At 34.2% G+C, this 13,380-nt stretch overlaps 1 protein-coding gene across 2 annotated transcripts in view; it reads left to right on the forward strand.

The window, feature by feature from the left end:
* Positions 1-8,462, forward strand: part of LOC149800367 (uncharacterized protein CXorf58-like) — a 34,888-nt gene extending 26,426 nt beyond the window's left edge. For both annotated transcript variants that reach the window (XM_089960017.1, XM_089960018.1), the window contains exons 8-10: positions 2,642-2,795; positions 4,038-4,167; positions 7,327-8,462. In XM_089960017.1, coding sequence (XP_089816143.1) covers positions 2,642-2,795; positions 4,038-4,167; positions 7,327-7,539 — 497 coding nt within the window. In that variant the 3' untranslated portion in view covers positions 7,540-8,462. The remainder of the gene's footprint in view (positions 1-2,641; positions 2,796-4,037; positions 4,168-7,326) is intronic.
* Positions 8,463-13,380: the final 4,918 nt, after the last annotated feature.

The raw sequence follows: 13,380 nt of genomic DNA on the forward strand, positions 1-13,380 counted from the left end.
TCCCCCAAGTTCAAACTATTTTCTTGTGTTGCATGAAACATTTGCCAGAGCACTCAGGAAAGACCTTGAATCCTATGGGTTTTCCCCACAAGTTCACAACAGTTTGCTGTTTTTCCCAGTGTATATACACAATTTTGAATATAGTCATTGTTTTGGGTGCTGAGTAATATCTGATATTGTTACATGGATCATTGATATACCTCATACAACAATGTTATGATGTTGTTACATGGATCATTGATATACCTCATACAGCAATGTTATGATGTTGTTACATGGATCATTGATACCTCATATAGCAGTGTTATGGTTTTGTTACATGGATCATTGATACCTCATACAGCAATATTATGATGTTGTTACATGGATCATTGATATATCTCATACAGCAATGTTTTGATATTGTTACATGGATCATTGATATACCTCATACAGCAGTGTTATGATTTTGTTACATTGATCATTGATATACCTCATACAGCAATGCTATGACATTTTTACATGGATCATTGATATATCTCATACAGCAATGTTATGACATTATTACATGGATCATTGATATACCTCATACAGCAATGTTATGACATTGTTACATGGATCATTGATATACCTCATACAGCAATGTTATGACATTGTTACATGGATCATTGATACCTCATACAGCAATGCTATGACATTGTTTATGGATCATTGATATACCTCATACAGCAATGTTATGATGTTGTTACATGGATCATTGATGTACCTCATACAGCAATGTTATGACATTGTTACATGGATCATTGATATACCTCATACAGCAATGTTATGACATTGTTACATGGATCATTGATACCTCATACAGCAATGCTATGACATTGTTTCATGGATCATTGATATACCTCATACAGCAATGTTATGATGTTGTTACATGGATCATTGATATACCTCATACAGCAATGTTATGACATTGTTACATGGATCATTGATACCTCATACAGCAATGCTATGACATTGTTACATGGATCATTGATACCTCATACAGCAGTGTTATGACATTGTTACATTGATCATTGATATACCTCATGCAGCAATGTTATGATGTTGTTACAAGGATCATTGATATACCTCATACAGCAATGTTTTGATATTGTTACACTGATCATTGATATACCTCATACAGCAATGTTATGATGTTGTTACATGGATCATTGATATACCTCATACAGCAATGCTATGACATTGTTACATGGATCATTGATGTACCTCATACAGCAATGTTATGACATTGTTTCATGGATCATTTATATACCTCATACAGCAATATTATGATGTTGTTACATGGATCATTGATACCTCATACAGCAATGCTATGACATTGTTACATGGATCATTGATATACCTCATACAGCAATGTTATGATATTGTTACATGGATCATTGATATACCTCATACAGCAATGCTATGACATTGTTACATGGATCATTGATATACCTCATACAGCAATGTTATGATGTTGTTACATGGATCATTGATATACCTCATACAGCAATGTTATGACATTGTTACATGGATCATTGATATACCTCATACAGCAATGTTATGACATTGTTACATGGATCATTGATACCTCATACAGCAATGCTATGACATTGTTACATGGATCATTGATACCTCATACAGCAGTGTTATGACATTGTTACATGGATCATTGATATACCTCATACAGCAATGCTATGACATTGTTACATGGATCATTGATACCTCATACAGCAATGCTATGACATTGTTACATGGATCATTGATACCTCATACAGCAATGTTATGACATTGTTACATGGATCATTGATATACCTCATACAGCAATGTTATGATGTTGTTACATTGATCATTGATATACCTCATACAGCAATGTTATGATGTTGTTACATGGATCATTGATATACCTCATACAGCAATGTTATGACATTGTTACATGGATCATTGATATACCTCATACAGCAATGTTATGATGTTGTTACATTGATCATTGATATACCTCATACAGCAATGTTATGATGTTGTTACATGGATCATTGATATACCTCATACAGCAATGTTATGATATTGTTACACGGATCATTGATATACCTCATACAGCAATTTTGTGATATTGATACATGGATCATTGATGTACCTCATACAGCAATGGTATGCATGCATTTTTATGTTAGAATGTAGGGGACATACATGTAGTTATGGATGGGAGACAAAGTTGAACTGCTGCAGTCAGGAATTGAACCTGGTATCACACTGATACATACCATGAGACTAAAAGGTTATGGCTGGTTAGTAAGTGGTCTCATTCATCAAAACCATTGCAGTATTTTTTCTGGTATCAATATTCACTGAATTCTAAGGGGGTCATTAAAGCCTAAAGGAAATTTTTTATATAAGGATGATCTATTACCTTTGTTACATTAAAAATTTACTTTGATATGATATAAATTGTTACAACAAAATAATAGGATCAAACTTACAGTTGAAGTAAAAAGGATATTTTAAAGCTATTCTGTATTTCTTTATTTTCAAAGAAAATATCACCAGAAATTAAGTGATTGATGTCTTCTTGGGTCATTCATTGGGATGAGTAGAGAATATATAAGTTTTTGCTTCATTGCAGTTTTGCCTAGACATACTATCTTCTATGACCTGGTTGACTTCCTGTACACACAGCGGATGACACCACGACTTCATGCAGAAATCCCACTTCTAGTCACACGACCTGTTACACAGGATATACAAGTGCAACAGATTCGAGCTATTTCAGAAATTAGGTAATACTATAATTTTTTCTTGAATAGTAGAAATCTCAGAAATCAGGTAATGCTAGAATTTTTTCTTAAATATTAGAAGTCTCAGAGATCAATTATTACTAGAATTTTTTCTTAAAGAAGTTTAGTGAGTCAGGGAATACTAGAATTTAGTTGTAACTTAGGTTTATGTCAATAGAAACAAAATCAGTAGGATATGAAACTTAGGAAGATGTTTATTTTTTATTTTAAATATCCATTTAACATTTACTCTGAACTTTTGCATCAAGAGGTAATATAAACTATATGCTTTTATGATTACACCTATGATTTGCCTAGACATACTATCTTCTATGACCTGGTTGACTTCTTGTACATACAGTGGACTATTAATTTCAGTTAGAGCATGAAATTTGAGGATTGATGAGAATTATAACACTTAATTATCATTGTCACAAATCACTTTAGTGTCATATTTTAGCTCAGCTGGTCATAAACCTGAAGGTCTCATATGATAGGCAATGGACCATCCAGAGTCATCCATAGCCCATCCAGACTCATCCATAGTCCATCCAGAGTCATCCATAGTACATACAGAGTTATCTATAGCCCATCCAGAGTCATCAATAGTCCATCCAGTGACATCCATAGTCCATTAAGTGTGATCCATAGTCCATCCAGTGACATCCATTGTCCATTAAGTGTGATCCATAGTCCATCCAGTGACATCCAGTCCGTTAAGTGTGATCCATAGTCCATTAAGTGACATCCATAGTCCATTAAGTGTGATCCATAGTCCATCCAGTGACATCCATTGTCCATTAAGGGTGATCCATAGTCCATCCAGTGATATCCATAGTCCATCCAGTGACATCCATAGTCCTGATCTACATTTTGTGAATGAAAGAATGTTAACATGAAAAATCAAGACTAGATAATGCTTTTGTTTAAATTATTTATTCCAAATAGGAAGTAATTATGACATTGTTTTGAAACATTTTAGTAAATTTTACTGTATAAATAGCAAATATTTCCACTTATTTAGTGATGACATTTCTTTCTTGGTAACATGCATGGTACTTTTGTTTGTGGGTGTACACTATCCTCTTTACCATATTTTTATAACTGTGTATGATCAAGTTAAATTTTGATCAAACCAATATCATCAAATGACCACAACCAAGGCTGTTGAAAATACCAGAGGATTACAAAAACATGCTCCAGGAAAACTGACTTGATGCTATCAATGCATTTATCTTTATTTAGGAGTTTGGATGTTCCGATGCCATCACCCAAATCCAAACTGTCAGGATATATTGGGCAGGTATCAGGCCGAAGATCCAAACAAGCCAGGATTAGAGCGATGAAGATGAGGAAGATGTATGGTCTTGACAAGGTACATAATTCACTTAACCAACATTGTATTCCTGTAACAATTCTTTATTATTTACTGTGGTGGCCTCATGACCTAATGAAACAAAAAGGTCTCTGTAAAAGTTTATTTTTGACAAACTGATGGTACAGTAAAACCTGTCTTGAAAGATCACCACTTCTGCCAACACAAAGTGGCCTGTCAAGACAGGTGGTCTTTCATAGCAGGTCAGTGAAGGAAGGCTCGTTTTCATGGTTAAAATGCAACTGAATTAAAGAATTTGCTTAATGAAACAAAATGATGTCTTTATAAAATATTACAGGATAAAAAAATATTACAGAAAAATAAGTAATGTTTTTTTGATTGATGCTATATTACGAATAAGATGGGAAAGAGTACAGACATTAAAATGTATTCTACCCTTGCTTTGAGAAGCAGCTGGTATATAAAATTCACTTTGTCAGCTAGATACTTTTTGGTTGCACTTGGCACCAACAGTAATGCCTATTATGATGTAACATTTCTATATCATTGTGGAAGTAAGCAGCCAGTACTATATCTCTAGACTGTAAATGGTGTAAACAGGCTGAATAATGACTTTAAAACAAGTATGTAATTCATAAGATAAACAAACCTCTCCCTCAACAACTCACTCACAACAGACTGAGGTATAAGCAAGGGCATGAGTTAGTGAGGGAAAAATTCAAAATAGACATCGACATCGAAAATAGGGAGGGATTAAGTGATTGAATACTTATTTAATAATCATGTTGGGGACAGTTTTTAGTAAAAATAACTTTGAAGTTCTTTGATTTTAAATTAAAATTGCCTCAATGTCAAATATTTGCAAGTCACATGTACCAGAAAAAGTATTGTGTATTACAGCAATGCTATTTGCATGTTAATGTTGATAGATTCTAGTGTTACCTCATGATTATTTCAATAAATATGGAAGAGGGAAATGATAGATTCTAGTGTTACCTCATGATTATTTCAATAAATATGGAAGAGGGAAATGATAGATTCTAGTGTTACCTCATGATTATTTCAATAAATATGGAAGAGGGAAATGATAGATTCTAGTGTTACCTCATGATTATTTCATTAAATATGGAAGAAGGAAATGATAGATTCTAGTGTTACCTCATGATTATTTCATTAAATATGGAAGAGGGAAATGATAGATTCTAGTGTTACCTCATGATTATTTCAATAAATGTGAAAGAGGGAAATGATAGATTCAGGATAAAACAAGATTCTTTATTTCAAAAGAATAACATTTGTGTAAAGAAACAATCACATGTAACACATTTTTATCATTATATTATTAATATACTGAAATTATATACAATTAATCAAATGATAATACCAGAGTACAGCAGCTCATTATAAATAACTTGCATAGGTCCATCTTTTCATTCACATGAGATTTACAGAATGCTTGCTACTAAAATATAACATGGTTAAATCTTCTAGAACTATCTATCAAGATCAACTTAAGCTTTTAAATCACATATAATAGGATTTATTCATGACATAATAATAATAATAATTACCTTATTTAAAGAGGGTAACACAATTAGCTAAAAACTAATCTACCTTGAGGCCCTCATACAAAGGAATTTATTTATTTAAGCTGCATCTCTGAAGCCACTGGATATATTGGGCTTGGAAGAAGGAAATAGAGTGGGCATTTCTAATCTCAACTGGAATACTATTCCAGAACAGAGTTCCAGTACTGGAAACTTTTTTAAAATAACTCCTTATTTGGTTTGGGAATTTTATACTGTCACAGGTGGGGAGTATTACCTGATAGCCTATACTGGAATAGTGATTGTAAATATTCAGGAGTACTATTATGAGATACCCTGTACATTAATTTGGCTTTTCTCAAACAGATTCGGTCTTTGATAGGTAATATTTTTAACCTACCAGCTAAACTTTCCTTGCTTTCTTTCTGGATTGATATTAGCCCAAATGCTCTTTTTTGAAGATGTGCCAGCTTTGCTATGTTTTTATCATTTGAATTACCCCATACTTTATACCATGTTATGTACAGTTTGGTTCTCATTCTTCATAAATTTAATCATGCTCACCAAGAAAGGAAACTTACAGCTATGCCAAAACTACAGAACCATCAGTCTGATGAATCACCCAAGCAAAGTCATGCTGAAGATTATTCTCAAAAGACTAAAGCCTCAAGCAGAGAAAATTATTGCTGAAGATTTGGAGATTCCCAAAGGGCAGTAGAGAACAGGGAAAGAATTGGTTGTAAAGTCAACTTTGGTGCCCCAACGACCTCTTGGGTTTAGGGTTTGATGATGATGATGATGATGATGATGATGAAATTGAACCAAACATTGGGTTGTAACTCCCACATTACTCCTCCAGATGGCATCATGTGTACTTTTGACCTATTGGTTCCCATTTTTAACATTTAGACCCTGAGTGAATCACTTTTGAAATCAGAACCAGAATGTACATCCCATGGTATGCACAAGAATGAGAACCAGACTGTACATCCCACTGTATGCACAATAATGAGAACCAGACTGTACATCCCATGGTATGCACAATAATGAGAACCAGACTGTACATCCCATGGTATGCATAAGAATGAGAACCAGACTGTACATCCCATGGTATGCATAAGAATGAGAACCAGACTGTACATCCCATGGTATGAATAAGAATGAGAACCAGATTGTACATCCCACTGTTTGAACAAGAATGAGAACCAGTCTTCATCCCATGGTATGTACAAGAATGAGAACCAGACTGTACATACCACTGTATGCACAAGAATGAGAACCAAATTGTACATCCCATTGTTTGAACAAGAATGAGAACCAGACTTCATCCCATGGTATGTACAAGAATGAGAAGCAGACTGTACATCCCATGATGTGTACAAGAATGAGAACCAGACTGTACATCCCACTGTTTGAACAAGAATGAGAACCAGACTTCATCCCATGGTATATACAAGACTGAGAACCAGACTGTACATCCCACTGTATGCACAAAAATGAGAACCAGACTGTACATCCCACTGTATGCACAAGAATGAGAACCAGACTGTACATCCCATTGTATGAAGAAGAGCAAGGGTAATTATTGGCTTCTAAAATTGTCAAAATCAATGATGTTATGTGATTTGTGGTAATTACTATTTGATTTCAGGAAAGAAGTGACCTGGATTCACGTGGACAGACAGCAGTTTCAGAGGAACCTGATGATTATTTTGATAAATATGGAATTACAGGGGAAGAAGGAAATGATGGAGAAGACTGGGAAAAGGAGGCTAAGAAACTATATGAATGGACTCAAGAACTGTCATTCAATGATGACCTTATGGCAACTCCACGCCTTCTAACGTCAACAAACATTTCTTGATAATGAATAGTGCCAAATTAAAACTATATGGATTTAATTTTAAAATGTTGACACGTTTTGAGTGAGAGGGCTTACCAGAATTTAAGCTGATATCTTTCATTCCATAATTTTTTAACTTGTATGCAGGATTTAGGGTAAGGTTTCCATTTACACAATGTTTACACAGTGATAATTCATTTTATCAGTGAAAGGAATTTTCTTCTGCTTTGCTATTGACATGCATTTTTGAGTCCTGTCTGGGTTTGACACTCAAGGCTTATTAATTCATACATGCCATATATGTCAATAAATGATATCCTAATTAAGTGTGCTTAGCAGATAATGTGATCTCAGGTAGAAGTCATGTACAGATTGATCCTTTAAATAAAATGTACTACATAGTTTCTTTATGAGAATTGGTTGAAATTTCCTTTTTATTTCTGTGTGGGCTTTATTGATGGTTAGCCTGGATGAAAAACTGTCAGTAAACAATATACTAATTAAGAATTGTATTTGGCAGATAATCAGGAATATGTAATTTGCAGAATAAACACAAGTGTTAAACCACAACTTGGTTCTTGCACAAGTAAATTGGCACCCATTGATTCAGCAAATAGATACAGTACATATCTGAAGACACTACCTTTATAACATGAACAACTAAATGTAAAAATTGGATGCGAAAGCAGGTATTGTGTGGATGTGCAAGTTAGCTCAAAATTTAACTAGATTAGGATGAGGGGAAATACTTATCTATTTGTGTGTTGAGTTTTTTAGCTGACAGTTCAAGTAAATTTCAGACAGGTCGTTTCACACTTTAATATCAAATACATCATTTTAATCCACATTTTCAAAACAAAGAATTAAAAGAAAGATGTTGAGAATAGATAAAGAAAACATTTGATGAGAGATGTTAAAATAAACTTTATTGAGAGCAAGATAAATATCATATCGTTTTATTTTTATTTTTATTAGGTAAGATAACACAATATCCATGTGCTTTTTTGACATTATATTCTTCACATTTTGCCTGCAATATTTTCCCTGTTTGACCTTCTACTTTTTCAGGCTGACCCCACCCAAAAATATTTAGTGTCTCACTGACCCTCAGGAAAACTATCGTAATGAAAGCCTGGTTAGGGTCAGATCTTGTCTAGTGAAAGCCTGGTTCGGGTCAGATCTTGTCTATCCATTTATTGTATTTATTTGCTTTTTTCCATCCATCATGTCTCTTCACCTGTCCATTCCCTCTATACTAGTGTATTGTACCATGTACTTGTTCATCTTTCTCTTCCCCTCCCATACTAGCATACTGTACCATGTCTCTTCCCCCTATACTAGTATATTGTACCATGTCTTTGTTCATCTTTCTTTTTCCCTTTTACTAGTGTATTGTACCATGTCTTTGTTCATCTTTCTCTTCCCCCTATACTAGTATATTGTACAATGTCTTTGTTCATCTTTCTTTTTCCCTTTTACTAGTGTATTGTACCATGTCTTTGTTCATCTTTCTCTTCCCCCATGCTAGTGTATTGTATCATGTCTTGGTTCATCTTTCTCTTCCCCCTATACTGGTGTATTGTACCATGTCTTAGTTCATCTTTCTCTTCCTCTCCCATACTAGTATATTGTTCCATGTCTTTATTCATCTTTCTCTTCCCCCTATACTAGTATATTGTACCCTATCTTTTGTTCATCTTTCTCTTGCCCCATTCTAGTGTATTGTACCATATCTTTGTTCATCTTTCTCTTCCCCCATGCTAGCATATTGTACCATGTCTTTGTTCATCTTTCTCTTCCCCCTATTCTAGTGTATTGTACCATATCTTTGTTCATCTTTCTCTTCCCCCATACTAGTATATTGTTCCATGTCTTTATTCATCTTTCTCTTCCCCCTATACTAGCATATTGTAGCATGTCTTTGTTCACCTTTCTCTTCCCCCCTACTAGTATATTGTACCATATCTTTTGTTCATCTTTCTCTTCCCCCTATTCTAGTGTATTGTACTATATCTTTGTTCATCTTTCTCTTCCCCCATGCTAGCATATTGTACCATGTCTTTATTCACCTTTCTCTTCCCCCCTACTAGTATATTGTACCATATCTTTTGTTCATCTTTCTCTTCCCCCTATTCTAGTGTATTGTACTATATCTTTGTTCATCTTTCTCTTCCCCCATGCTAGCATATTGTACCATGTCTTTGTTCATCTTTCTCTTCCCCTATACTAGCATATTGTACCATATCTTTGTTCATCTTTCTCTTCCCCTATACTAGCATATTGTACCATGTCTTTGTTCATCTTTCTCTTCCCCTATACTAGCATATTGTACCTTGTCTTTGTTCATCTTTCTCTTCCCCCTGTACTAATGTATTGTATCATGTCTATGTTTTTTCACCTGTCCTATTCCCCATGTATGCATTTTGATAAATGTTTATCTTATGACCATTTTCCATCATTCAAATGTATTTATATTATTTTTGTAAAGGTTCACAGTTTTGAAAATAAGCCAGTCTCAACACAGAAGGTTAAAATTTTAAGAAAGCCAGCAGTTACAGCAAAATTTGTTTATAATCAAGTCTATTGAACTGCCAGAAATGTTTCTTTACGTCTGGAATTTAATGTATCCAAAAACTTGAATAAATGCTCCAAGTTGTGAGACAGGCAGCTGTTGTAAGCTAAAGAAGAAGAGTACAAATATGGCTTGATTCTCTCAAACAATGACACTACTTCTTTACAATGCATTAGATAATTTGCAGTAAATAATATTGTTCCAGCAGGAAAAAGGATGTTGTTTTTAATTAAAGAGAAACACTGACAGGACCATATAATACTTTATTTACTCCAAACATCATACTGCCTACTGTTTACTGTATTTACTCCTAACATCACATTGCCTTGGGTTTACTGTATTTACTACTAACATCACAGTGCCTTGGGTTTACTATATTTACTCCTAACATCACAGTGCCTCATGTTTACTGCATTTACTCCAAACATTAAAGGGCCTCGAGTGGCCGAGTGGTCTAAAGCATTCGCCGTTACGGATCACTGCCATCTCACCTCTGTCTGCGCCGGTTCGAGTCTCAGATTCAGCCAATGTAGATATGTGAGAAAGCATGCCAGTAGCTTCTCATGGGTCGGTGGTTCTTTCCGGGGTTTTCCCGGGTTCTTCCTCCACCATTAATACTGGCCGCCATATATAGCCTATCGTGTGCTGAAAAATGGCGTTAAACCCCATAACAACAACACCAAACATTATAGTGCATTGTGTTTTACTGTATTTAGTTCTAGCTTCATAGTGCTTGATGTTTACTGTACTTCTAACATCATGTATTAGCATGATACAACTTTACAGTGCTGGTGTACCATAAAACTACAACCAGTCAATCAATCAACCTAACATAATGTTACCTAATGTAACTGTATTTACTCCAAGCATTGTAGTGCCTTATATTTACTACATTTATTCCAAGCATTGTAGTGCCTTACTACATTTACTCCAAGCATTGTAGTGCCTTATATTTACTACATTTACTCCTATCATTGTAGTGCCTTACTACATTTACTCCAAGCATTGTAGTGCCTTATATTTACTACATTTACTCCAAGCATTGTAGTGCCTTATATTTACTACATTTACTCCAAGCATTGAAGTGCCTTATATTTACTACATTTACTCCAAGTATTGTAGTGCCTTATATTTACTACATTCACTCCAAGCATTGTAGTACCTTATATTTGCTACATTCACTCCAAGCATTGTAGTGCCTTATATTTGCTACATTCACTCCAAGCATTATAGTGTCTTATATTTGCTACATTTACTCCTTGCATTCTATTACCTAATGCTTACTGTATTTATTCCTAACATAGTAGTGTCTAATGTTTGTATTTACTCCTAACATCACAGTGCCTTGGTTTACTGTATTTACTCCTAATGTCATAGTGCCGTAGGTTTACTGTATTTACTACTAAAATCGTAATGACTTATATTTACTGCATTTAGTCCTAGCGTCTTAGTGCTTGATATTTACTGTATTACTTGATATATCATAGTGCCTTATAACATTATGGATTAGTGTTATATAGCCTTAGAATGCTTGTGCACCCTAAAACTACAATCACCCTAACATCATGGTACCAGGGTTGACACCGGCTTTAAAAACGTTGTCACCAAAAAAATCACCAACCTCATTATTTTGTTGCCAATTTTCAAAAACTGTCACCGTTTTCATAGAAAAGTACTATTCGTTTATCTCAACACCCTCGGGACCAAGGTAATATTGTCGACATAAGTGAATGTTTTGATGGGGTGAGGGAGGGGCTGAAAATAATTGAAATTTCACATATAAGTGAAATTTTTTAGGTGACCTGTTGTCAGTGACTAGGATTTACACAGAGAGAAAGAAAAATAGCAATAGAAATGTTAATTAAATGAAGACAACTAGTCTGAAATACACTTGTATATTGACAACTTACATTTTTTTGTACACTCCACAATGTCTTAAATAATGTACATGTATATGAAAAATCCATGAATATGAGTATTAAATCATGTTGAAAATTCATTTATCTGTCAAATCCTGTTAGAAAACACATATATATTAAAAAATGATAGTCCTTGTTTAATCTATATCCCATTGTCAACAAACACATGTCACAAACAAATCACACATATTCATTATCCTAGTAGCACATGGCTGTATAGATGTTTATATGCTACATGTACATGTACTTAAATTGGCCTAGTGTTTGGTCAGCCAAAGACAATTACCATGATGCAGAGGCTACTAAGGGCAGAGGTCTATTCATAGGGAAATGAAAACGTGAACAAATTAAAAAGTTTAGCAAACATTCTTGCGACATTGGCAAAGACCAGCATGATCCCTGTGGTATCCAATGTTAACTGCATTTACTAATAACAATGCAGTGCCTTAGGTTTGTATTTACTCTTAACATTGTAGTACTAATAATAATGCAGTGCCTTATGTTTGTATTTACTCTTAACATTGTAGTGCCTTATATTTACTGTATTTACTTTTTACATTCTAGTAGCTAATGTTTACTATATTTATACTTAACATGTTAGTGCATATTCATTGTGTTTATTTCTAACATCATAGTGCCTAATGTTTGTATTTACCCCAACATCTTAGTGCCTAATGTTTGTATTTACCCCTAACATCACTGTGCCTAATGTTTGTATTTATTTACCCCTAACATCATTGTACCTAATGTTTGTATTTACCCCTAACATCATTGTGCCTAATGTTTGTATTTATTTAATCCTAACATCATAGTGCCTAATGTTTGTATTTATTTATTTCTAACATCATAGTGCCTAATGTTTGTATTTATTTAATCCTAACATCATAGTGCCTAATGTTTGTATTTACTCTTAACATCATTAACATCATAGTGCCTAATGTTTGTATTTACCCCTAACACATCAAAGTGCCTAATGTTTGTATTTACCCCTAACATCTTAGTGCCTAATGTTTGATTTTATGCCTAGCATCATAGTACCTGATGCTTACTGTATTCATTCCTAACATTATTGTACCTAATGCTTACTGTATTCATTCCTCACATCATGTTTACTGTATTTATGCCTAGCATCATAGTACCTAATGCTTACTGTATTTACGCATAGCATCGTAGTACCTGATGCTTACTGTATTCATTCCTTACATCATGTTTACTGTATTTATGCCTAGCATTGAAGTACCTGATGCTTACTGTATTCATTCCTAACATTATAGTACCTATTGCTTACTGTATTTATGCCTAGCATCATAGTACCTAATGCTTACTCTATTCATTCCTAACATGTTTACTGTAGTTAGGCTTAGCATTGTA

Source organism: Sinohyriopsis cumingii, chromosome 5, assembly GCF_028554795.1.
Source record: "Sinohyriopsis cumingii isolate HCF-2022 chromosome 5, ASM2855479v2, whole genome shotgun sequence".
NCBI lineage: Eukaryota > Metazoa > Mollusca > Bivalvia > Unionida > Unionidae > Sinohyriopsis > Sinohyriopsis cumingii.